Source organism: Glandiceps talaboti, chromosome 4 (assembly GCF_964340395.1).
Source record: "Glandiceps talaboti chromosome 4, keGlaTala1.1, whole genome shotgun sequence".
Taxonomy (NCBI): domain Eukaryota; kingdom Metazoa; phylum Hemichordata; class Enteropneusta; family Spengelidae; genus Glandiceps; species Glandiceps talaboti.
The window spans coordinates 22,478,386-22,503,657 of NC_135552.1; the positions used below are offsets into that span (position 1 = coordinate 22,478,386).

The 25,272-nt window shown below is 34.2% G+C and overlaps 2 protein-coding genes across 2 annotated transcripts; both read left to right on the forward strand.

The window, feature by feature from the left end:
- The first annotated feature begins 1,649 nt into the window (after positions 1-1,649).
- Positions 1,650-13,050, forward strand: LOC144434339 (uncharacterized). The gene is made up of 8 exons (XM_078122790.1): positions 1,650-1,799; positions 4,217-4,295; positions 4,967-5,091; positions 7,225-7,283; positions 10,307-10,418; positions 11,050-11,145; positions 12,150-12,222; positions 12,941-13,050. The coding sequence occupies exons 1-8, from the start codon at positions 1,650-1,652 to the stop codon at positions 13,048-13,050; spliced, it is 804 nt and encodes a 267-aa protein (XP_077978916.1).
- Positions 13,051-19,681: 6,631 nt separating this feature from the next.
- Positions 19,682-20,731, forward strand: LOC144434340 (somatostatin receptor type 4-like). The gene has a single exon (XM_078122791.1). It carries the CDS (start codon positions 19,682-19,684, stop codon positions 20,729-20,731), a length of 1,050 nt encoding a protein of 349 aa, XP_077978917.1.
- Positions 20,732-25,272: the final 4,541 nt, after the last annotated feature.

A 25,272-nucleotide genomic window follows, 5' to 3' on the forward strand; every position in this document is an offset into this window, starting at 1 on the left:
TTTTAATCCTAGACCCCTCTAGAGTGCGGTGATCAAGGCGAACACGTTACGCAACTCAACTGACGATTCAAGTCACCGTACAATAACAATGTAAGGTCGAACTGAACATTTTACCAACTTCTTTACACCACTCGAGCTCAGATATCAATTTAAAGTTTAAGGTTAATTCATTTTCTAAAGCGTATTTTCTATAACAAACAAACATATAAGGTAAAAACAACACACTGGTTAAAATTTCGACAAAATGGCTAAAATGACTACATAATATATGGGGTAATCAAATCAGTAGAGTTCATAATACTGTTCAAAAAGATATGTTTTAAGTTCAAGTTCGCGTTTATATAAAGTCCAACGTCACCAATCATTTCAGTTCGTAAAGGGATAATTCATTCAGATTGATTGGCAAGTTTATAATCCTGTTGTAAATATATCTTTTTTTCGATATACATAACTTAAAATAACTGTTGCTTTTAATAATAACAATAAAAAATACATTTCTTTATATTTATATTCACCTAGAACTTTATCAGTTGATTAATTGATTGATTGATTGATTGGTTGATTGATTGATTGATTGGTTGGTTGGTTGGTTGATTGATTGATTGATTGATCGATTGATTGGTTGGTTGGTTGATTGGTTAATTGATTTGTTGTTTTTAGGCTGGTTGGTTGGTTGGTTGGTTGGTTGGTTGGTTGGTTGGTTAGTTGTTGATTCAAGTTCTTATGCACCACGCCCCCAGTAGTTGGGAAATTTTACACGAAGTTGTTTCAATATTATATTGCGATCAGTACTCATGAATATTCACTGTGCAATAATTTGAATACATTATCTTTTCTGTTGACTCCATTATAGAGGCACAAGATCAACTTGATGCTTCTCTGAAATCGCAAGTAATTGAAGGTGATGTAAAATCATGAAATGACTCTCCAGAAACCATAGTTTATGATAATGTCTCTATTTCCCGGGGAGGCCACAGTTCCCCTTTAATAGGCCCAGAACACATTACTTGTTAGCTAATATTCTATTCAAAGATGGTCTCAATACAAAATAATGACGTTATTAGTTGTTTATGAAAGAATACCGTCACCGGTGCCAAAGTGAAAATGACTCTTTTGTGCATTGGTGACGGCTCGTTATTTTTTTAATAATCGTAAATAGAATATTAGCTCACAAGTGACTGTGGCTCAGAATTGTGAACATAATATTTCAACTAAAACAAAAAACCAAACACTTCCAAAATATAAGAGAAAAGTTCAAAACGAAATAAACGTAGCCTTACTGTAGAATTAATCCCCCCGAACTCGTTTGGACAGGTTGTAAGAATAACATTTTGATGTATGGCGGTAGCCTAGCCTACAGTCATTTAAAACTATGTGTATGGAGGTTTCCAAGGCAACCTCGATTACTATTGACACACGCCCTCAGGAGCTGATATTTTGCAATAAATTTTGATAGTGCCATACTCAAGCAAGACAACTCAATAACACCCAGTGTGATACTGAATCGATCTAAGTGGCACTTCTTGACGCATAAAGTGAAGGTTTCCAAATAACATACAATATTGTTTTAAAACAATCAATCACTAGGTCAAAGGTCGGATCGATAACGAGGCAAATCAAATAGGGAAGTAAATACAATTTGAAGGAAGATGGCGGATCCGCTGAAAGGAACGAGCACAGCGAATCAGGAAAAATCACCGAAAGATGAGTCGGTTATGGTGGACTTGCAGAAGCAGCTGGCGAAAGCTAACATAAGTTTGCCAGAACTGTCAACGCTAGCGCAAAAAGGAGATGAAAAGGTACGTCAGAATTTTATTTTGATACCCATAACAACTTCGAAGTTCAACCGCTTAGCTGCGTCGCGTACCTCCATGTAAAGTGTAAACAGGCAATGATATCGCGCTGTATCATATTGTAACTTATTGTGTTCAACCATTGAACCCCGGGCATTGAACACTGCACCGGGTCTTCATCATGTGCCAAGTATATTGCATTAAATTTCAGAACCATAAATATAATATACACCGTGTACACGGTAATGGCGTCACTACACTATGTAACATGTTGAATTCTCAGAGGTTGATTTACTATATACTGCCTTCATATGGCTGTATCACGGTCTTCAATATTCTTGGCAAGATCAGTTACTACAGTCTTGGAGGAATTATACTGACAGTATAATTCCTCTAAGCTACAGTTAAATTACTAACACTGGGTTTCTCTATCGTATCGTGTAGTGTTTTCCGTAGATTTTTTAAAAAGGACCATGAGGATACAAATTACTTGACACGAACAACAACTACATTGTACATGTGTGTAAATGTTTGTTTTTTTTAAAAATGAAGAAAAAATTCCTTATTTGTAATGTCAAAAATCATATATATAAAATTAGTTTGATCATAATGGTTAGATTTTCACACCCAATTTACGTTGCACAGTGAACATGAAGTGATCACGTTCAATTTACAGTCGATGATATAGTTTTACGACATCACTATATTTGTACATGGCACATAAATAACAAACCCGTTGTTAAAAACCATGCCATAACTTAGGGCATACAGGTACTTTTTTTATTTGTTTAATTTATTGTTTGACTCAGGTTCCATGTCTACATGTATATAGAAATGGGGAAAATATAAATATGCAAAATACAATTGTAACTTAGTCCTGTTCTTACGGCAAGTTTCGATGGTGCCGTAAAAGAGGCCATGGTTTGCAACGATGGTACTTTAAGAATAACTCACAGGAGAAATTAAAATATCAAATATCTCTCCCCATAATGATACCCAGGTGATAACTGAATTGAGTGGAAACCAGAAACTAATTGTATACAATGTAGATCTCCTTGTCAAATGATACACTTACTTTGCATTATAAGGATTCATAGTAACTCATTCTTTCTTAGCAATGTGTGGAATGTTACCATGGAAACTAGCAATCTTCAGATTTATAAGGATAAATTTTAAATTCTCCTCACCTTGGAAATAAATTTTAGGTATACTTCAATCAGTGCCATAGAGCAGTAGCCGTGTTATGGCAGTGCTTAACAAACACCCATTTGTTGTCACATCTACAGCAACATTGTATTATACTCTGGTTTCCCAAATTGTCTGAGTTTTCAAGTTTGAAAATATCAAGGTGTTTTTTTTACATTATTTGACATCAAAAAAGAATGTTAACCTTATATACAGATCAAAATGATAAAAATCTACATGATTAGAGACATTGTCTGATATTACATTGCTTTTTTTGATAAAATCTACATGATTAGAGACATTGTCTGATATTACATTGCTTTTTTTGATAAAATCTACATGATTAGAGACGTTGTCTGATAATGTGATATTACATTACATCGACGTTAACTACCATATCTTGATGAATATCTTTTCATCAAAGGATGATGGTAGCATTCATGTTTTATTCATGTCAAATTGGTTAGTGAATATCACAAATTGAAATTTTGACATTTCAGATATAAAAAATCAGAGAGTTTACTTAAATTAGTGAATTTCTCCATGGCTACCAATGTTCATACATTTTGCTATTTGTAGGCGTACATGTACATGTTTCAAATGAGAGATTTGAAACACAAATAACAGGATTTGACTTTATTGCCCTCTTCTACAATATGTTGCCATGGTTTCCTTATAATGTCTTGACATAAAATAACATTAGCAGTAATACATTTCTGCTGTTGCTACTAAAAATTACAAGGGTACAATCTGCATAATACTAAAGCAATTTACAATGTACACATGTATAGCGAAGTGATTGTCATAAGTGACCAAATTATAAATATACTTGTACATGTCCTTCTGCCTAGGCTTATTATGAAGACTATTAAACAAAGAGTTATGAGTTCTAAACTGGTTTCCTTGAAATAATTTAAAAAAAAATTAACTTTTAGCTGTATGTTCTGTTGTTATTCAAATTGCATGTGTTTAAAAAAAAAAAAATACTGCTCTTGGTCTCAAGTTGAAAAAATCATGAAATAAATTTGAATTGGATGTACCCAAAAAACTAGAAATCAGAATTTTGATAAAATCAGCAACATCATTGTCATAAAGATGAACTTGCTACTTTTATCATTTCCTTTGTACCATTGAGAGAGAGCTCTCCTCTTGATGTCGATCTCGATCTCTCGATCTGAAACCCAAGCTAATTATCAATTTAATTTTGCCATTACATTGTTTTCTTCTTTTTTTTGCAGTTGGTGGAAAAATTTTTGTCAGAAAATATAGATATTGAAAAAGATGATATAGGAGTGAAGCAAAGTCAATTATATATAGGTAAGTTGTGTATGAAATTCAACTATTGTTTGTTTTGGTGATGGATCGGATGTAGTGCACAGGTTGCAAATTATTTTAAGTTAATTGGTGAAAGCTGAAATTATATTTTGAGGGGGATTTGACCTGCTTGACCTACTGTGTTATTACAATGCCCCAGAGTGCCGCAATAACACGTCAATGAATGATTAGTCCTATGAATTCGATTAGGGCGCACAATGCAAGGATGTTAGATAGAGTTCAAGTAAGCGGTAGATATCGGTACATACATGTACAGCCACTTTCTGCTAGCGATGCTCCCAAGGCTGTGAGAGAGACTAAGAAAGCCCCTGTTATGGCATCAACTGTGCTAACAAGGAAAGAAAATGATTTGTGTTGAAGGCATGCATACATGTATTTGATTACAAGTATTTTAAACAAGATTTTATATATTTTTCATTGGGGTAAAATCTTATAAACCCAGATTATGCCTTTAAACAATACTTAGTTAGAATATTAGTCTTGTAAATACAAATAGCAATCAGAATCTGAAAACAATTTCACAATGTTCAATGCAGTTATACTTGTACTTGACCCATGAATACCAAGGTTTGTATATTGTCCATTCTTTCATTTTACTGTTATTTGTTCTCATCAATCATTTGTGTTCTATCTTGTATTCTTTTTCTTATCAGCTGCCTTTTGGGGTTTTCATGATGTTGTCAAAGCATTACTAGATAGCGGAGCAGATATTAATTGTCAAAACAGAGGTACTCTCTGGACGGCCCTTCATGCAGCTACATTTCAGGAACATGGCAAGGTGAGATAGAAATTACAGTTACAAAGGACCTTTCCAATGAATTGTGTCCTCTAGTGGTACTAACTTAACTTGAGACCTTTCCAGTAAATTGTCTTGATATAAAGGACCAGCCTATTGAAGTGCACCCTCTAGTGGCAAAGCTTATTTGAAACATAGGATCCTTTGGAACAACATGCCCTTCAATAGCACAAACAAAGTTCGGTGCAAACGACTTTTCCAATGAATTGCATCCTGTAATTGTACAAACTTATTTTCATACAAAGAACCTTTCCACTGAACGACACCCTGTATAGTAGTGGTCAATGTTCTCCCCACTATAGAGAAAGCACGGTGCAAACACCATCTGTGCCATCTACGCTGCCATGCTTGGCAGGTTTCTGACTCTGACTTCTGAGACTTTGTGAGTATTCTCATGATTCTATGTATGTGATTTGTCGTGGTACAGCAGCATTGACAAAAACCACATCATCTTTTTTGGAAATCATTAAAAAGGGAAAATAGCAGGTGTGGAAATGTGACCCTATGCAACAAAATAAGAGTACATGTACTTGATAAAGTTTCATCATGAAGTGTACTGTAATGGCGTTAAATGATTTAATGATATACAATAATTGTACATTTGTATATACTGTATCGTGGTAAAAAAAAATGTCCATAAATTATAAATTGTGCATGCTGCTTTTGATATTATTATGAACAGATCATTTTCATGTTTAAGTAAGAGTATGTATCATTATTCAAGTTTGCTGTAATATTGAATTTAGCAAGTTACGGTAGAAGTACATGGTTAGCAGTGGCTTCTGAAAATCATAGAGTACTTACAATTGATGGTCAGTCACTAGGTGTTTGGTTTTGATAAATCAATCTCCTGTTTATCAATTTACCTGCAAAAGTTAAAATACTGTCAATGCATTCATCACTGCACAGTGATTTGATTGCACCCACTTCACTGCTTACAAATCTATCAAATTATCAAACTCGTTTTTTTGTACATACACATGTACCTGTAAATGTGATAACTTATGCAATAGCTTCCTTTCAATTCTAAACCAAGACATTGAAAGACAGACATACAACAAAAAGAATAACAAAGTGGAAATAAGACCCTGGGAATGTTAATATCTTTTTTATTGGCTTGCTGTTACAGTATATTCGCTACTGTTGGAATTTGTATGTTTCATGAATAGTTATTTTGACATCGTAGAATATAAAAGATATTCGCCAGGTGTTGACAAAGAACTTACATATCTAGTTAAGCTACATGTACGTGCGTGGCCAGTTGATAAAAGACGTACAGTTGCAATTAGGATTTTCTATGTAGCACGCAGACATCTGTGAAATTGAATTTTCTCAGAACCGAGATCTACTTATTGAATTAAAGAAGGATAAAAAGAGTCTTACAACACCTTTTCTAATCACCACACCATTAGCACTGGGGAAAAAATCAGACATTTTGCTTATTTGCAAAATGTTCCATTCTGCATATTTTACTTGAACAATTAAGACATTGAATTTGTTTGTTTGTTGGTTTATGTGTATAATTACAGATGTTTTGAACAGATGAGTAATGATATATATTAAGGCAAAAAACGAATTTTTGTAGCAATCATAATAGGCAGTGTTTACATTCTTCACTTAAGAGTTCTGTCCATGTGAACAATTATGTCATGCCTTATCTTCAACATGTACGTCTATCAGCCAATTTCATTCAAATTTGACACGAAGGTGACATACAAAATGTATCATAGTCCCAGTATTTGAATGTTCTTTACCAGTTTGTATTACTCAAGCATGACATTGCAACCTACCAGGATCATTAAGAAGTATTGCATTATATGAAGTTGTGTAAATGAATAACAGGGAAATATATACATTATACAGAGACATCTGACATCGAACTCATCTGGGGATGACATTTTGATTGGTCAGAATCTCATCAATTGAATTAGAGAGTAGAAGAGTATCACTACCCCAATGTTCAATTAAACATTCCCCCACCCAAGTATTCTTTGTACTAATTTTATATGTCTTTTTTTTATTTGTAGATGGTAATATTATAGCTAGAATGTAGAGAATTTTGAAATAATTGTATTCCTTCAATTGATTTTGATTGATTTATTTTACTATTCTTAGGTCGTGATGTTACTTCTAGAACGTGGAGCTCAGCCAGAGCTTGAAGACTCTGAGGGCAGGTAATGGCCATTATGCAAGTTTGAAACCAATCAATTACACACTGTTAGATCTGAAATGAAAGCCATTAAGTCTTCTCTGAGTACCTGTTGACCTTTCAGTTAGCTATCACTGTCAATTATCGTTTGTAAATTGTAATTGCTGCATTTTAAGGGTCCACGATTTCTGTGTAAAAGACATGTCTGTGTGTCTTATTGCTGGTCTTGCGTTCTTGTGTTTTTCTTATATTGTTACATTGAAGCAACACCTTCTAGGTCAATTGATGAATTTGTGTCTTATGCATATTAGCAGTTATGTCTCTTATTTCTGTTAAAGGGTGCCACAATCCCAGGAATAAAGGCATATATAATATGTGAACAATGCATATTTATGACTCCTAAATACTTATTTCCTTCAACCAGCTAAGCAAAGTTGTAATAGTCAGCTGTTATTTCAGACTTTTGATTCTGGTTATAACAAAAAAAAAAGCTAAGCAAAATTGTCAGGCCCTTCCTCATCAGAGACATTTGATTGGCTGTAACAAAACAGCTAAGCAAAATCTATGAAGTCACCTAGTTGTAACATGTTTCACTTTGATATCGGGGAACACAACAATTGAAAAATATATTGGGTGAATTTTATTTATTAAACTGTAAGGCTAAGTAAAAAAAATTATTTTGAATCGGCAATTCCAAAATACCATGGGGTGAATTTCATCTATCTAACTCTATTTATCTAAGTGATATACAGCACATTTCTCTCATCTTATGAATACTTTATTAGTTAGACGACACTTTGAACTTTTGGCATTTTGAATTGTGTCTCGCAACATTACATTTATTTCTCGCTTCAATAGACATTACTTAAGAACAGAAAATAGAAGTATCTAATGTCTGTCAAGCAATAGAAAACCAAAGTAGTGACATTGCGCTTGTAATCCTTCTCTGCTTTTTATTGTTACTTACCATACATTTGGTAAACAGTTTTCTTTTCAGTAGGAAAAGGAATTAGTAGCTATATTTGTCATAAAAATTACTCTTTCCCCATACCTGAAAACTATATTTCATGTGCATAGACACTCCATTCAAGTGTCTACCTCCATATTATCAGGTGCAAGCTTTATTTGAAAGAGCTTGACCTTTGACATTTACCTTCAGGGTCACTTGTTGAAATCTTGTCATCTTAAATATTGTATTCATTTGTTCAACTAATACAATCTTGCTAAATTTGGTGATTTTTGTCATAAAGTCAAACTAAATATACGTATGTGTGTTTCTGATAGCGTGCCTCCATTTAATCAAATCAGCTAGGTTACAATGTAGATAGCAGGGATATTTTTTGTACTACCAAACAGAAAAAGTGTGGAATTTTAATTATGCAGTATGATATTTTTTACATCTGACACAACATTTTTTTGTTACGAATTACACAAACAAATTACAGACACTGACAGCATGCATGCACATAAAAATGATACATTTTATTTCACTGTCACGGTCAGTGTTTTTGCTAAGGTTTGGGAACCCCGGTAACAGAAAGGGGGAAAGAGGTAAAACTGGTAGTGCTTCCCATGCAATGTATCATAGTTTAGGTGGGGAACCCCGGTAAAATGATGTGGGAACCCCGGTAGATTTTACCTACTTACCGCCCTTAAATAAAACCTTGTGAGATGTATAAAAAACCAAGCCGCCTATTAAATTGAAACTCTGTAGTCCAGTCAAGTTGGTTCGTCAGTTACTCCTCAATTGCATACAAGATTACATTTACAACGACAGAGTGGTTAATTTGCAAATTTGCAAATTGCTGTGACTTATAGTTTATTTTTCTTAAAAAGAGAGGGATTTACAAGAAAAGAAAGTATGTCAGTTCAGATTACCTGGAACACACAATTTTTATTCATTTCAACCAACCTCAAATAGAGATTATTTTCCTTGGAATTCTTTTGATGAAGTTGAATTATAAAGTAAATGACTTTTCTTTCATACTACGATTTGATCAGATCAACTAAAGCCGATATTGCTGGTAAAATTGAAATGGAAATTTTCCATCATAAAAGAATGTATTTCTGTTGCTAAAAAATCAATATATTTTCTTCCATGCTCAGAAGCCGTGGTATGCAGAAAAGCTCTACATTTTAGTTGTCTCATTCATACATTGTATGTTCACCTCTGATCTCTGTCAGATACTAAAATATGGCACTTAATTCTGTACATACCTTTTAGTGTACTGTATGTTCTTAATTAAAGTTAAAAATTGTACAATTAGATATTACTATACCCAAGTCTATTTCTTCGTTCAATCAAGGAAAATATGTGTGACTTAAAGAGCCTTGTCACTATGAGTCAAGATTGAATAGTTAGATATTACTATGCCCAAGTCTATTGCTTCATACAATCGAGGAAAATATGAGTGACTTAAAGGGCTTTGTCACAACGAGTCAAAACTTGAGTAGTGACAAAACCCTTATCACAAGTGTCTGACTGAATGAAAAAAATATTGGATGAGGTAATGATATGAATGCATCTACAAAAATGTACAAAAAGACTAGAAGAAAGGGAATAGGAAAAATGGCAACCTACGTGTACATGTGCAAGCATAGTTTAAGAGAAAAATGGAAAATAATGATGTTTTGAATATTTTGACTCATACTGCAGGCACCATTGAACAAATGACACACAGACTCTTATTATTGTAGCTCAGAATTTCAGAAAATAAATTCTATATTTTGTTTTAACATGTACAGCTTGGTTTGTTTAGCACATTTATAGTTGTTTCTGGCACAGATGTAAATAAAGTAGTACATATGTACAACCTGTAATACTTTGTCGCTGCACCTCACCAGAGAGCATATAATTCGAGCATGTTCACTTATATGGTATGTTATGTTTAAACTCCTTCACAAAACAATCACATCCTACCAGGTACCCATACAGCTAGTAAGTAGATCCAGGTATTAGAATGATTCAGCTCTTGACACATATATTCCAAGCATGTATTCAGAATATTTTTACATGTCTAGATTTCAGATTTTCCCATTTTTTTGCAGGGCTCCAAAGGATTTTGCGTCAGCTTCAGAGAAAATTTGGGCCCATTTTGCAATGTTAGGATGTCCGAGATCTAGCAAACAAGAACTCATACAACAAGGAATTATTAAAAAGGTACTTGATACTTGATAAAGATACTTGATAGATTTACTTTTTTAGTGTTATTATCTAGTGTTATTACATGTACTTCTGGATTATGAGATTTTTCCTAATTTCTTTCCTGGTTTTTACTGAAAACCTTACAAGAGGTTCACTAATTTTAAGTTATGAATGAACGATTTAGATTTGAAGAATATTTTTGACACATTTTTATTAAAAGTTGTTGTAACCATAGACCCTCCACCCGTGGTATGAATACAAGTATGTACATGTATATGTAATTTTGCTACCAATACTTTTTTTAATATAAATTTTTGAAACTTTCACTTGAATGATTTAAAGCCTTTGTAAGTTCTAATGAGCTAAGTACCAGTTGCTTAGTTGTTATTTGGATGGTTTATCTTGGTGATAATGGAGTATTTTGAAAACATCTATGCATGTTTTGCAACCAATACTGTAAGGCTGTGTGTAGGATTATAACGTATATGCTAATTGTAAATATTATGTACATCTACGACAGGTTTCTTGTTCCAGGCAAAAATTAATCAGAAATGTGCGTTTTCAAATTGTTGTTTATGGTAGATTCTGATTCTAAAAAAACTAAATAGGAATCCCTACATTACATGTATAACTCATCTGTCAACAGATAGATAGACCGTCCTCATCTACAAGTTTAACAGGTGTGAGTGCGCCCTCGTCAGCCACTTCAGTGCACAGGCCGCCTGGATCCGGTATAAGAATGGTGAGAATTGGTTTGATACATATCAAGAAATTATTCACACATGTTGATAGACACCAAAACACAACAACAACAACAACAACAACAACACACACACACACACACACACACACACACACATACACACACATGCATACACACACACACACACATACACATACATACACACACACACACACACACACACACACACACACACACAACAATACACACATGTGCACACTAACTAAAAGGCAACACTTATCAAAACAGGATGAAATCAAAGCATTTCAGAAAAACTTTGCACATGACCATCTGCAGTTTAATTTAAGTAAGTCATAGCCATATTTTGAATACATTGTACTAAACACATTAGCAGATTACTATCATGGGTTATAATGAATCTAAATTGATATTAGCCGATGTATTTATCTGAACAAACAAAACATTGACACACCCACTTTCTTATTAGAAGAATTGACTCACCGTAATCGTCAAAATTACTCACAGTATTTGATGGGAATTTCAAACAAAATATTGTATATATGCAGTATTGATGCTAATGTACTCTACCTCTTTATTTTTCTGGCATATATTAATAGAACACGTACGTGAGAAACTAGTCTCTAAAGTAATTTGTGCTTTCCAATTGAATTACATGTACTCAATTAAAAGCTGTTAGGTACATGCAGAAACCAAATTTTTCATTTTTCCTGTTAACTTTTTCAATAGAGGTTTAATGTGAGTGTTTTCATCCATGTAAAAATAAATACCCACTTGGGTTGTGCCACTTTAAGTACATTTTATTAATGTGAGTGCTTTTATTCTTGTAAAAATAGTTATAAACTTTGGTGTGCCACTTTAAGTACATTGTGAATATTCTACACTGTATTAATCATATTGTAAATTTCTAGTTCCTTACATGGCATAGTTGTTTTATTGACTTCTCTATTGAAGTATTCATTTTGTGCGACGGTAAAGTAACTTTTCCAAGTTAATGTATTGACTTGTTTCCCGTCTTTCTCCAGGCTGCATATTCAAGACCAGATTCTGCCTATGCAATAAGACCAGATCCATTCCAAAGAAATAAAACAAACAATTGTAAGTAGGGTTCCAGAATACCGTTCTAGTGAATTATTTACAAAGGTTGTAATGAACAAGCAGTTCAAAGTGAACATTTGTAAAACAGGACAATAAAGGGAGATGGGCCAGATGTAAATGATGTTCTGTGTTATTTTTGTTTTATCTGGAGAATAAGATGCAATTCTTCTGACTTCAATCATAGACCCTACTTGAAAACAGAGTCTATGCTTCAATACATGTATGTTTAATCACCATAACTGGGAGACTTTTAGCAAACCAACACCAAAAAGTTGTTTCCTTGCTCTGGAATCATATTTAGGAGTAGTTCCAAACTCAGAGTATAAATAATTTACCTAGTATAATTTGGATAAATCACTCAGCCTTCTTCACCTGTTATTGTATATGGTTCAATAGACGTGTCACATGACTGCAGGAGGGTGTTGTATACTACCAGTATTTCCATTCCCTCAGCAGAACAGTTCGATAAATTCGATCAAAGATTCAATGACACAATTGATGAGTGCATCCAAAATTTATATTTGACATCAGGATCATGGAGAAATTGGTAAACTTGTCATAGCTATCTGGAAGTCAATTTTGTAAACAAAATTTGATGAAATTCATTTTCAAAATGTTTTCAAAATATCAGGGTGTCAAAGTTAAGAAAAAGATAACGGAGATAAATTCTGTGGGTAATACTTGCAGCTGAAACAGTATCCTTGTTCGTTTCTTGTAGCATCCCAGATGGCAGCACTCCTTGGAGGTGATGTGCTAGCAGAAGAAGATATCAAACCCCATTCCACACAGACTGGCAGTCAGCCTCAGTTCTCACTATGGAGATCATAAATATCACAAGGTGGAAATTTTACAATATACTGCCCTCTAGTGGCAGCATATTATTTTACTTTTAGCTTTCGTTTTTATATTTGCATGCAGGTAGCTCTATGCAAAAGTTGAAGCGCTTTGGTGGTATTACAATTTTTTTTTATAATCATGGTCACGTCAGCACAAAGCCTTCAAAAATTCAGATTGCGTGTACTATTTTCACAAAATGATATTTTAAACTGGTGAAAGATGCAAATTTATGGGCTATACAAATTTAACTTTTTTTCTAAAAATCACAGAACACGAATACTTACATATATCAATTTTCAATTTACTTCACATGGATTAATTTGGGTAGCCAATTGTACTTTAAATAGAAACATTTCTGAATTCCATCCACATCCAATAGCAAATTGAGTAAATACCAAATTTGTTCTATCACTTTTGTAGATATTTCTATTCATATATTATATACTATTTGTGTGTATTTTACCATCTGTGTTGTTTGTTTTATCAGACCATTGCAATACTTTTGATAGTACGTACTACGTATGCAATATTTTTAGCTTGCTTAGTATGTGCATTAAGCGTTCACTTTTGAGGTAGGCATATCTCGGTAACTGTTATTTACTTGGCTTATCACCATTGGTTTTATTTAGAACATATCACAGTAACTGTTGATTCTGGTATGTCACAGTCTCTATTAGAATATTACCTTGTCTAAGATTACGTCTCTCACCACGATTCTTTTGAAGTATTTATTAAAGGGGCTCAGTCTGTCACTTTTCGTGTTTATTTTTTATTCAAATTAACGTATTCTTAATATATGTATTTCCATGTCTAGCAAGGATGTTATTAACGTCTACACATGTTTACTTAGTTAAATTTAGCTTAGTGAACTGTTTGGGCTACAATATTCTATTGATTTCTATTGGTCTAACAGACTATCGCCATATAAACTTGGTAGTCTAGATATGATGTTTAGTAGTGTAGTCAATGTGCCCAAGACTACTGCTAAATTTTTGAGTCTTGAATTACTAACCGCCCTTATTATGCCACTCTGTTGGCTAAGATTTGCTTCTAAATAAATTTCATCATTGTGTTGTGTACATTTGTAACTAAGTACATTGTCTTTTTCACAGATTCTCCAACCTTAATATTGTAAGAAGTCACTTTAAACATACAGGTTTATTGCCAAAATTGATATTACCAGATACCGGTACCTCACAGCTAACAACAACGAAAACGACAATAGCAAAAAACATTGAATCAAGTATAGAAATTTGTAATATCTGATATTTGGATTTGTATATAATGTGTACATATACTGTGTGTTTAAAAATTGTGTTTGATAGATCAAATATGACAAAAAATGGACAAATGAACCACAGACAAAGTGATTTTATTTGAAATTTAATGATACCATACATCACTCAAAGAATGTGCAAAATATCAAACACAATTTAGAATGTTTTACTTTCTTTCTGATGTAGGTTGAAGCTGAAAATGTCAGATGTTATCTTTCCTGACTTTAGTTGTCTCCATTCTACTTTGTTTTACAGTTTCACAACCATTTTAAAACTAAGGAAAATTTAATGGAACTAAAACCACAAACAAAAAAAGTCATGATTAAACATCGTTTAAAGAGTCATGCAAAAACATCGATAGAGAGTAATTATTTCCTGTCAACACATAAAAGCTGTTCAAGTTTTGTTTTGTTTTATTTTTTTGTCCTGTTCTTCAGTTCTATAGAATTAGAAGCTTTGTGTCATATGAATGAGTGATTACTTGCATAATTGTTTAGTATTAATATTTCCACTGTATTGTAGTGCATTACCCAAAAACGTTATCACATACTAATTACTTGCATGCAAATGAAACTAATAGCATTCCATGTACCCAAGATCATACAAATGCACATGTATATATTATTTAGAAGTTGCTGTTTTGTATAAGGCCTAATAAAAAAAATTGTGTGGTTCCGATTACACTCAATTTTCAAATAGGGGTGTAGGTAGATTTTTTATTTTTATTTTTTTTTCAGTGTTAATGTCTAGTTCAGGTTTTCCATTGTTTTCCAAATGGTCTCTGTGTTGTTTATTTCTTCCTATCAGATGTACAGCCATTACAGATTGGGAGAAGAGTTTTATTTTATGTCAGTTTCCACATCCACTATTTCTCGTGAGACTTCACAATTTTTGCTATTTTATTATTTTTTTCTCGAATACATAAAAAAAGTTTCGGGTCAGCAGTGAAAAGCTAAGTGGGGTCAGGTAACCGGAACCAAACAATTATTTTTTTTAGGCCTAAGGATAAGTAATGATAACAGAACCCCATGATGTACGAGTTCCAGTGTGGGTACTCAGGGGATATTTAAAGTCATGCTTGCGGTGTTTTCTGCTGCTCTTTCCCATCTTTGCTTGTGAAAATACAGCCAAGGAGAACACCGCAAACACTTGTACTAATCCCCTGAATATGCCACACTTGCACTCATATATCATGGGTTTTAATTTTGACTTCAGGAAATTATGACAAAATAATACTGCAGGCTGAAGATTGAAAGCAGTGAACAGCATTTTGTCAGATTGTGAAAACATTTAGATTTTTTTTTTTGGCGTGAAATAGCTTTGTTCTCATTCTGAAGATATTTCTCCATGTACAGATATATACAGTTTATATTGACTTTGAGTGTTGTACAGGGTTTGACAGTGGTGACATTTTTTGTAACTGTTACAGAATCTTTACATTAATGTATACCAAAGATACCAGTCACATTTTGATGTATTTATAAATACTTGAATCCGTCCAGCTGAACATCCTATAGTTCTCTTGTAAGTACATTTATAAACATGAAAAAGAGTTGCTGAGGGAAGATGTTGTTTCCCCATTTCTGAAGAATACTTCCCATTTCCATTTTGACATGTTTATCCGGATAGTTGCAACATTCCCACAAGCAAGAGTATATTTTTCCAGTGACACAACAAAAAATGGCGATATGTCTTGTACAGTGGCTGTAAACTAGTCTAGAGGCTATCCATGTCTTTGAAGATCTCTCTTCACCTTGTCTAGCTCAATGGAAAATCATGAACAAAAAATTGTCAATGCATATAAGTAAAGCCCCAACTGTTAGAATTATGTAAACAATGTATATGTAGTATGCTGAGCTGATAAATGTACCATATTTGGACATTATGTAACTTCCCCCAATAGACACTAACTTATCATTGGGTAGGATTCTGTGATTGATTAACAAAGACATGATGTTAATGACTGTGTGGGTGGCTTTGTTTGAATTTCAAATTTCATCTCAGGACCTCATTGACCTAGACGTTGGGTGAGATTTGAAGTGATGGATAGTCTCTAGACTACCGTAAACAGACCCTTGGATTTATTGGGATGAGCCTACAAAAAGGATACAATTGATTCTTACAAGATTTTTCTAGCATTTCTAGTGGAAATCTGTCATTGTTTCTCATTTCAGTGTCAAGGTATATGGCTTTCTAAGGCCCAAGGGTGCATTCTGAAATATTCAAACTGTTGAAAGGAAGTATAATGATCCAGAAATTTCAAATTTTGTGTAGCTTCAATCTGATTCTTGTACCAGATTGCATTGTTGAGAGATTGAGAAAATGTTGACTTCTTTTAGACAAAATACATCCCCGTATGACGAATATTAAAATGTCACCTACATTCATGTATTTCTCAGTGATGGCACGAGATATCAATTAAATGCAATGATGATAAAAATTGTTACGTAAAATTGAAATTCACAGAGTCTGAAGAGAGCTTTATTTCCTGCAATGTTTTCAGATTAGAATTACAATTTGGTCGAAACAATTGTATGGGGCAGAACTATAGAAAAAAAGTTAACCTGAACAAAAGTATGGCGTGATCTAATTTGTATGGCTTCATTTGCAAGATAGCACTAATGTGAGAAACTTGGGTTGAATCACAGGGGACAGGAGGAATATATATATATATAAAGATTATGTAATTTCTATGTATAGAGAGAAATTAATTTTCTTTTGGCATGTTGAGGGCGCTGTTGTTGGGAGTGGAACAACAAGTGAATGACAGTTTTAATTTGGTGACTTTGGTCTAAGTGCTGTCACCAAGGAATGATGTAAGATTTACACTTGTTTTGAATACATTACCTTTGTCTAACTTATAGCAATAAGGAAGAGACTGAATGTTTACGGCCGGGATTGAAATGTGGTGGGAGCAATGAACACCTTATGTGTCTCACATAGAGAATTAGCTGATACCAGCTAAAAGCAAGCATTTGGAATAAATTACACTCAACATCGAGTAGTTAACACCATGTACATTTTCACATATATTCCGCCTGTGCTCTGTGGTTGAATTACTCATGGAAGTAGAATCACACCTACCTCCATGAATCAGTTTATACATAAGATTTCTACACAAGATGTGCATTCAGTATGTGTTTTCTTATTCTTCACTAGCGACTATTATTAGAAACAGAAGAACTGCATTATTTTTACGAGCAAAGCGTGTGAACTAAGAAGGGTATTTTCAAGACACTATAAAACTAACATTCACATACAAAAAGTTACTCGTTGTATAGACATTTCTAAAGGTATTTTTTAGTTTTATTGTAAGTTGTTACCTATCTCATGATATCAGTTACAATTTTCATCAAGTCCTTCACCCACAATCGGGTAGGAATTTTCTCTGCTGTGAAAAAAAAACTTGCCAATAAATCTTTTATTTAATTAATACTTAAAAAAACAGATAAGGCTAAATGCAAATAGTGAAAAGAAGAAATTTATGGAGATTCTTTACTGTAATCTAACTTAGCATACTAGTCTGTAACCTTTGACCTTTAGTTTTCATTTGTTATCATGATCAGCATCGTTTATGTGTCTTTAGTTGTTATTGAAAATACTTGATTCCCTTCAACTAATTACTCAAATGTGTGTGTAATTATTAAAAATTGTAACATATTTTCAAGATATATGCAAAGTATGCCTGTGTCTAAGCCTTAAAGATGAAATGTACATATTAAAATATGAAACAAAATAAAAAATGATGTGTAAACTTGTTAAGTTTTTTTGTTACTAAAAATAGTGAAACGTTTTGACCCTGCACATTTTGACACCAAAATTGAGATTACCTCATTTCACTGCTGATTGAAGAGTAGTGTTCTTTTCATCCACTGGTTTCTCTACAGGCTCTAGTCGCTATTACCCAGACTCCTCTGACTTCTGCTGGTTCCTGAGTCTGGCAGAAAGCTGTATATGGCTAGGTATGAAAGTTGATACACTTCATGATTAAGTGAAATCGCAGTATGCTGGCAACTCTTGCCAGTAGTTTTTTAAAAAGACAATTTTCAAAATGTTCATGTCATGTATATGAAAATGAAAATTAGGAATTGTTTTCATCCAATCAGAAAATGATGAAGTTCAGTGACAGTTGCCATCTTATGTTACGACACTGATTTCCACTAGTCTGAGGAGTCTGGGTAACCGAGACTATACAGGTTCGGGCATATGATTTTGACGATAAATTCATTCTCGTGAGAGTGAAAAAATTGTAGTACGTAATACGGTCCCAATGGGATTGTAATACGGTACCTATCAGGACCTAGACTAAAAAAAGACAGATCTCGTGCATGGCATACCTAGATGTTTGTACCTCATTTGTAGTAACTTGCCTCAATGTTTTGGAAAATCACACATTTTTATGGCGCCTGAAGTTAAGAAATCTTTTACGTTTTGTGGCAAAAAAACTTCGTATATAAATGCGAGTCACGCATATTAATGTGCAGCCCTCTGACATTGACAGTCATTCATTTGCTTTGATTGTCCGCTTCAATATGAATCACACACCATTGTACAACTTGTATATTGTATGGTTCCTTTCAAGTCACGGTACGGTTTTGTTCAACAATCAATTTTTTTTAAATGCCCAGTGAATTTGGCCAGAAATTTGGCGGTCACGTTGTATTAGAGGTGTCAAGATGCAGTTTTGTTCAAAATACGCATCGCGTCTATAACTAGGTAACATTGACCAAAAAAAATCAAAGTACAAAGCAGATTAGATTTGATAGGCGGTGCAGATATTCCTCGTGGGTCCAAATTTATTCAAAGCAAGATGACCTGATCACTATATCGCAATCAAGAAGTGATTTTTTATAAACCTAAGTGGAGTATTAAGTTGTACCACGATGCCATCGACACTAATTTACAACGACAAGTGTAACATTGATTGCATTCTTGTCAACACTTTAAAAAAAGAGTGACTTTTTAAACACTTGGCTGTTAAGAAGTGATTAAAGGACTACTTGTTTTATTTTCACTGAGGATATTACCAGCATATCAGATGACCCTTACTCCATTATACTATCCTATAAATCCACCACATTGAAAATAAAAATGCTGAATCTACCGGGGCTAAAAATGCACTTCGTTCACTGTTGTACTATCACGAGAACGTCTGCGTCTGCGAGAACTTGATAATTACCGACAAGTGCGCCATCTACCGGCGTAACGAGCAAGGTTTACTAATATTCTATTTCGAAAGTAACGTTGAGCACTGAACTAGTCTTTATTAACGACACACCTGAACACAGTCAAAACGAGTCGCTGAGTTGGGAATTTGACTTTGAAATGTCGCTTTTCTGGACGTCATGATCGATTCAAATCAGACGACGTATGACATTGATAATGAAAGTCCCGGAATCTTGCCAAACTGGATGTTTCACGTCTTCATTCCAGCATTATATATCTTTATCTGCGTGTTTGGAATAATTGGCAACGGTATAGTTATAATTGTGACTCTAAAATGTCGAGCTGCCAAATGGGTTCCAGACGCATACATACTAAATCTTGCTTCAGCCGATTGTCTGTTTTTGCTGGGGCTCCCATTCCTGGCCTATTTTAACAGCAAGAAACAGTGGATGTTTGGAGACTTTTCGTGTCGAATTATCATGGGGATAGATGGACTAAACATGTTCACAGGGATTTTCACGTTGACAGCCATGAGTGTAGATCGGTATATTGCAGTCGTTCACCCCGTCTGGGCGAAAACCCACCGCACTGTCACAACTGCGAGAATGGTATGTCTCGGCTTGTGGACTTTATCTGGATTATCGTCAATACCATTATGGCTGTATGCGAAAACTATGACTTTTGAGGGGGAAACAGTATGTAACGTAATTTGCTCTGAATACATCAAGCAAATATTTGTCATTTACGCTTTCATTTTAGGGTTTGTTTTGCCCATCTTCGCAATCACAGTATCGTATGTCAATATCATGAAATTTATTGTCCGTAGAACCAATCGTGTACATAGTGGAGTACGCATTGGTCGCGTTGGAGTCATGATTTTACTTGCGGTGGGTTTATTTTGTATCTGTTGGTTTCCTTTCTGGATAACGCAGTTACGAATAACTTTAACAGAATCAGGTACTCGCACGAAAGCTCTACAAGTTTCTTATTTCTTGACGACGTCCCTGACTTACGTTAACAGTGCACTCAACCCTGTCGTCTATGCGTACTTACGGCATGACTTTCGTCAGAATATCGCGAGTTTGTGGAGGAAACATACGCCATCGATAGCCATTCACGGAAGCACTCGAAAGGTTGAACAAAAGACAAGAAAGACTCAATTTTATTTACCACAAAGAGCAACAGCCAAATGTAGTAGTTCAAGACAAACTCATGTTGTCAAAAACTGATAAAATGTGTCGAACAGAAAGTGATCCTCATGTAAACATGATATACAACAGTAACTCTCGTGAGTACAGAGAAAGCAAACGTACCACGAGACCGCAACTTAACCCTGAATATCAATACAAGTGAAATTATGATTAGTTGGACACAACTCGTTGTAGGTGGTGGTGGTGGTGGTGGTGGTGGTGGTGGTGGTGGTGGTAGTGATTTGCACGTGATAGAGGATGGGATGGGGTGTAATGTCATGGATACAGCTATCCAAATAGCAACTGACAACTAATATGGCATGGGACAAACTGAATATGTGATGTCACACTACGGCGCGATTGCTTTATTTACTGTTTCCTTCGTATATTGCCGTGTTTATTGTTATATTCTGGGAGTGAGCGCCTTCCAAGAACAACAAAATGGAAAACAAACCACAATATGCGAAGGAAATAGAGGTAAATAAAGCAATCGAACCCTTTTCCCAAATCAGATTGGGCAAGGGGTTATATCTTATCATGATTATTTAATATTTATATGTATTGGTCACATTTGATGATTTGTCCATTTTCCATTTACCGTATTATTTATCATTCCCCAGTATATGTATATTTGCTAGTGTCTGGGATCAAGCAGTTATTTCGCTCGAAGTGAGATGGGCGGATAAGCTCCTCATCCAACCGAAGGCACAAATGCCCAAAGTAGGACTTGAATATTTTCATTATATGACTCCTCAACGTTTATATGATGAGGAATATGTTTTATATTTAATATCTTTATAAACTTGTCAAAGAACGAGAAATCTTTTGGAAAAAGCGTACTTTTAAATGTCTGCCTATATATGGTGGCACGTTTCTTCTTTTCACTTAACAAAGAAGAAACTGTATTCAATCTTGCCATCTAAAAGTGCAAATTCTTATTTTGATTTCTGTTGAACCGAGAGAGTGAGCAGAAATCTGCAACATATTGTCGTGATAAAAATAATTCAGTTTATGTTGGTGTCTGCTGTTGAAGTAGTAACGATTTTCACACGTGTTAGTTTGTGACTAATGAATGAAGAAAGCATGCAAACTAACACACGAAGTACATGTATATAAAATATACAAATCCTTATAGTTTCATTTAATAATTAAAAATGCGTTAATTAAAATGAAGTCAAAAAATTGACTCATTTGGAGTTTTTACTGAGAATCGTGTAGATTATTTTGTATGTGTGTGTTGATGGTGGAAAGTATTGCATTCCCTATTTAATTGGTTAACGAATTTGCATATACAATATCGTCACGATAACAGTTATATTGCCATCGCCCATGGGCAATATACTGTATGCTCCACTTGATCGGCAAGTATCCCGGATGTGCCTATCTGAAACAATGGAAAGATAGGCTTAGCATGTGTATATTTAGGTGTGTGTACGTGTGTGTGTGTGTGTGTGTGTGTGTGTGTGTGTGTCTGTCTGTCTGTCTGTCTGTCTGTCTGTCTGTCTGTCTGTAAATGTCTGTATACTAATTTAAAAATACTAAATCATGATACATCATTACAAAACTTCTTGAAGTTAAATTTCCTATAAGTTTTCTATACCACCTAGTGTCTCTTCATAATGAACGATTTTATAGTGAACATTCTGTCACAGCACGCCTGTTCTCAAAGTTATATTTCAAATGGAGTACATGTGCCACTAAATGATACTCGTGATCAGTGAAAGAGGCTATTACATACAGTGTTAGTCTAGATGCTAGACCTCGGGCTTTCTTCCATTACGACAAGTCCCTTTGCACCAGAAATGTGCAATCGAGGGCAAACGCCAGACCACTTTGGGCTAGTGGCCTCAGTAGGGACCTTCGGTCATCTTCACAGGGAGCAGAATAGCCCACGCGTCTTAGCAGCAAGATTAATACAGTGTACGAACTTACGTACTTCTGATGTTTGTTTATTAATGCACCAAATACATTCATATACTTTACAATAGAAGCCTAAAATAGGTCGTCATCTGACTCTATCAAGACCTCTAAAGTAAAATCTTTTTCCCTAGACACATGAAAATATCATCCATACACAGCTTTTTAAAAATGTACTCTCTTAATTGATAAATGTATTTTTTTTTCTTGGAATCAGTTTAGTTCTTATTTTTAGTGTAATACAGCTGAAAAGTATCACAACAGTCGAATTGAAATAAACTGAAGTGAACTGAACTAAACTAACCTGAACTGTATCTGAATTGTATTGAACTGATCTGAACTGATCTGAATTGAATTGAACTGAATTGAATTGAACTGAATTGAATTGAACTGATCTGAACTGAACTGAACTGAACTGAACTGAATTGTATTGAATTGAACCTGAATTTTATTGAACTGATCTGAACTGAACTGAATTGAACTGAACTGAACTGAACTGAACCTGAATTGTATTGAACTGATCTGAACTGAACTGAATTCAACTGAACTGAACTGAACTGAACTGAACCTGAATTGTATTGAACTGATCTGAACTGAACTGAATTGAACTGTACTGAACTGAACTGCACTGATCTGAACTGAACTGAACTGAATTGAAGTGGATTGTTTATTTCACTCGATCTAGATACACAGTTGTTCTGTAAAAAGAGCAGATTTTAATTAAAAATGCTATAACTAAGAGCACTGGGTGTTCCATCAACACTGTGTTCTCGTGACTTAATGAAGAAAAAACCCACATTTTTAATTACATATGAAAATTAATGAAACTAGACTATTCACATTAATCATTTGTTCTTGTGTATAAAAAGTGTTCATTTGACTATGAATACTCTGTGCGTAAAATCTATATTATAATTTTGAGATTGTTTATTAACTGAACTAAATACAATATTCATTACCATTACGCTCCAAAATATGCTCTATCAAAATTCTTATTAAATAGTTCATATTTTATTAGTAACCCTTCTACAAAGTTTCATAGAAAATCATTTTTGATTACATTCTTTAGACTTGTTAACAAAAGCAAATAACGAACACATAAACAGAGAAAAAATTACCCCCATATCTCAGATGACGTAGGTGATACATATGAAAAGAAAACCCGCAAATAACCATCAAATGAATGTCATCTACAAAAATGAAGAATAGAAGCGCCTCGTACAAAAGTAAAACAACCTTTTAAATGTCTTTAGGACCGTTAGAGGTTATGTTTGATATTTACTTCTGTAAGGTTTACCAAATGAATTCCATACTCATTATATCATTCGATGGCTAGTGTCACTTTTATATATAGATTCAACCTTTAATGTGTGATATGTATTCATACCTTTCGCTTGCTATTAATAGTAAAGAACTTTCATCTGCACAGTTCATATTAAATCACACATTCTATTGCGTTTAAATGATAGCCTTTAAGCCAGGCACAGAAACACTATGAAATTTTGCTACCATACTGCCACAACTAAAGTGGACCACTCTTCATTTCATTCCCTCTAAGACAATAGCCACGGGTATTTAGGTGAAAGATCGACACGTTTTTCTTCTAAAATCATGAAAATACAGAATTTATTGACGCAGAAGTTACTCAATAGTATTTTAGACCGGGCACAAACATTTTGTACTTACATCATAGCCGCGCATGCTCTCTTGAGAGAAAGTCGTGAGCAGAATGCTCACGTTTTGGCGCACACACGAGCAAAAAATCACTTGTGGCCAAAATTATGAAACACGCCCAAATTGTCACTAGTGAAATTTTGCTCAGCTAATTGCTCTAGTGTGCGCCGGGCTTTAGTAAGATTCTGGAAGTCGTAGATGATTACTGACAAAGTTCAACGTAATGCAACGTCATACATGTTATTTTATGACACAGTATGTTCCACGAGAATTATTCGAAATGTTGATTGTGTCTCTCCAGCAGCCAACATATTAACTTGTGTTATTAAATGCATTCAACACAAAGCCTTGGATATTCTAAAGAAAAAAATGTGATGTGAACTAACCATCAGCAGTCTGATGTAACTATTAAACCAAACAACTGACAGAATCTTTTGTTGAACAAGATTTAATTTTAAAAACGAAGAATTAAGGTACAAGCACTTTGTCTGGGAAAAGGCACTATTTTTCCGACTGAAAGCATGATTTAAATTGACCATCAGTTATCTTACAAACTCATTTTCTGTATCATAACCATATTCTATGAACAATCCTAAGTTTGACAGATTCTGCTATGAAATATGACAGTGGAGCCAACCTTATTAAAAGGTGATCATTTCTAGCATTACATTTGTTCCACGTCTGGGTTAGTGAAGTGGTGTTTTGAACTGCACCCTGTGTAGATCACATTAGTCTGAGTTAGTCTAGTAGATCGTGACAGAAACATTAATGTCGAAGTGTAACATTTCATCCAAGCCTTTTCATACAACAATCTTTTACCGTTATAAATACTAGTATTAGGAGCTTACACACGTAAAAGATTTAGTACAGGAAAGTATTTACGTATACCTTTACCCTTTCGGATTCTTCATATACCTTTACCCATTTATGTACATATCTTATTTCGTCTATAATTTTCCCCAGGTGCACTCCTTATCTATGTGTGGATT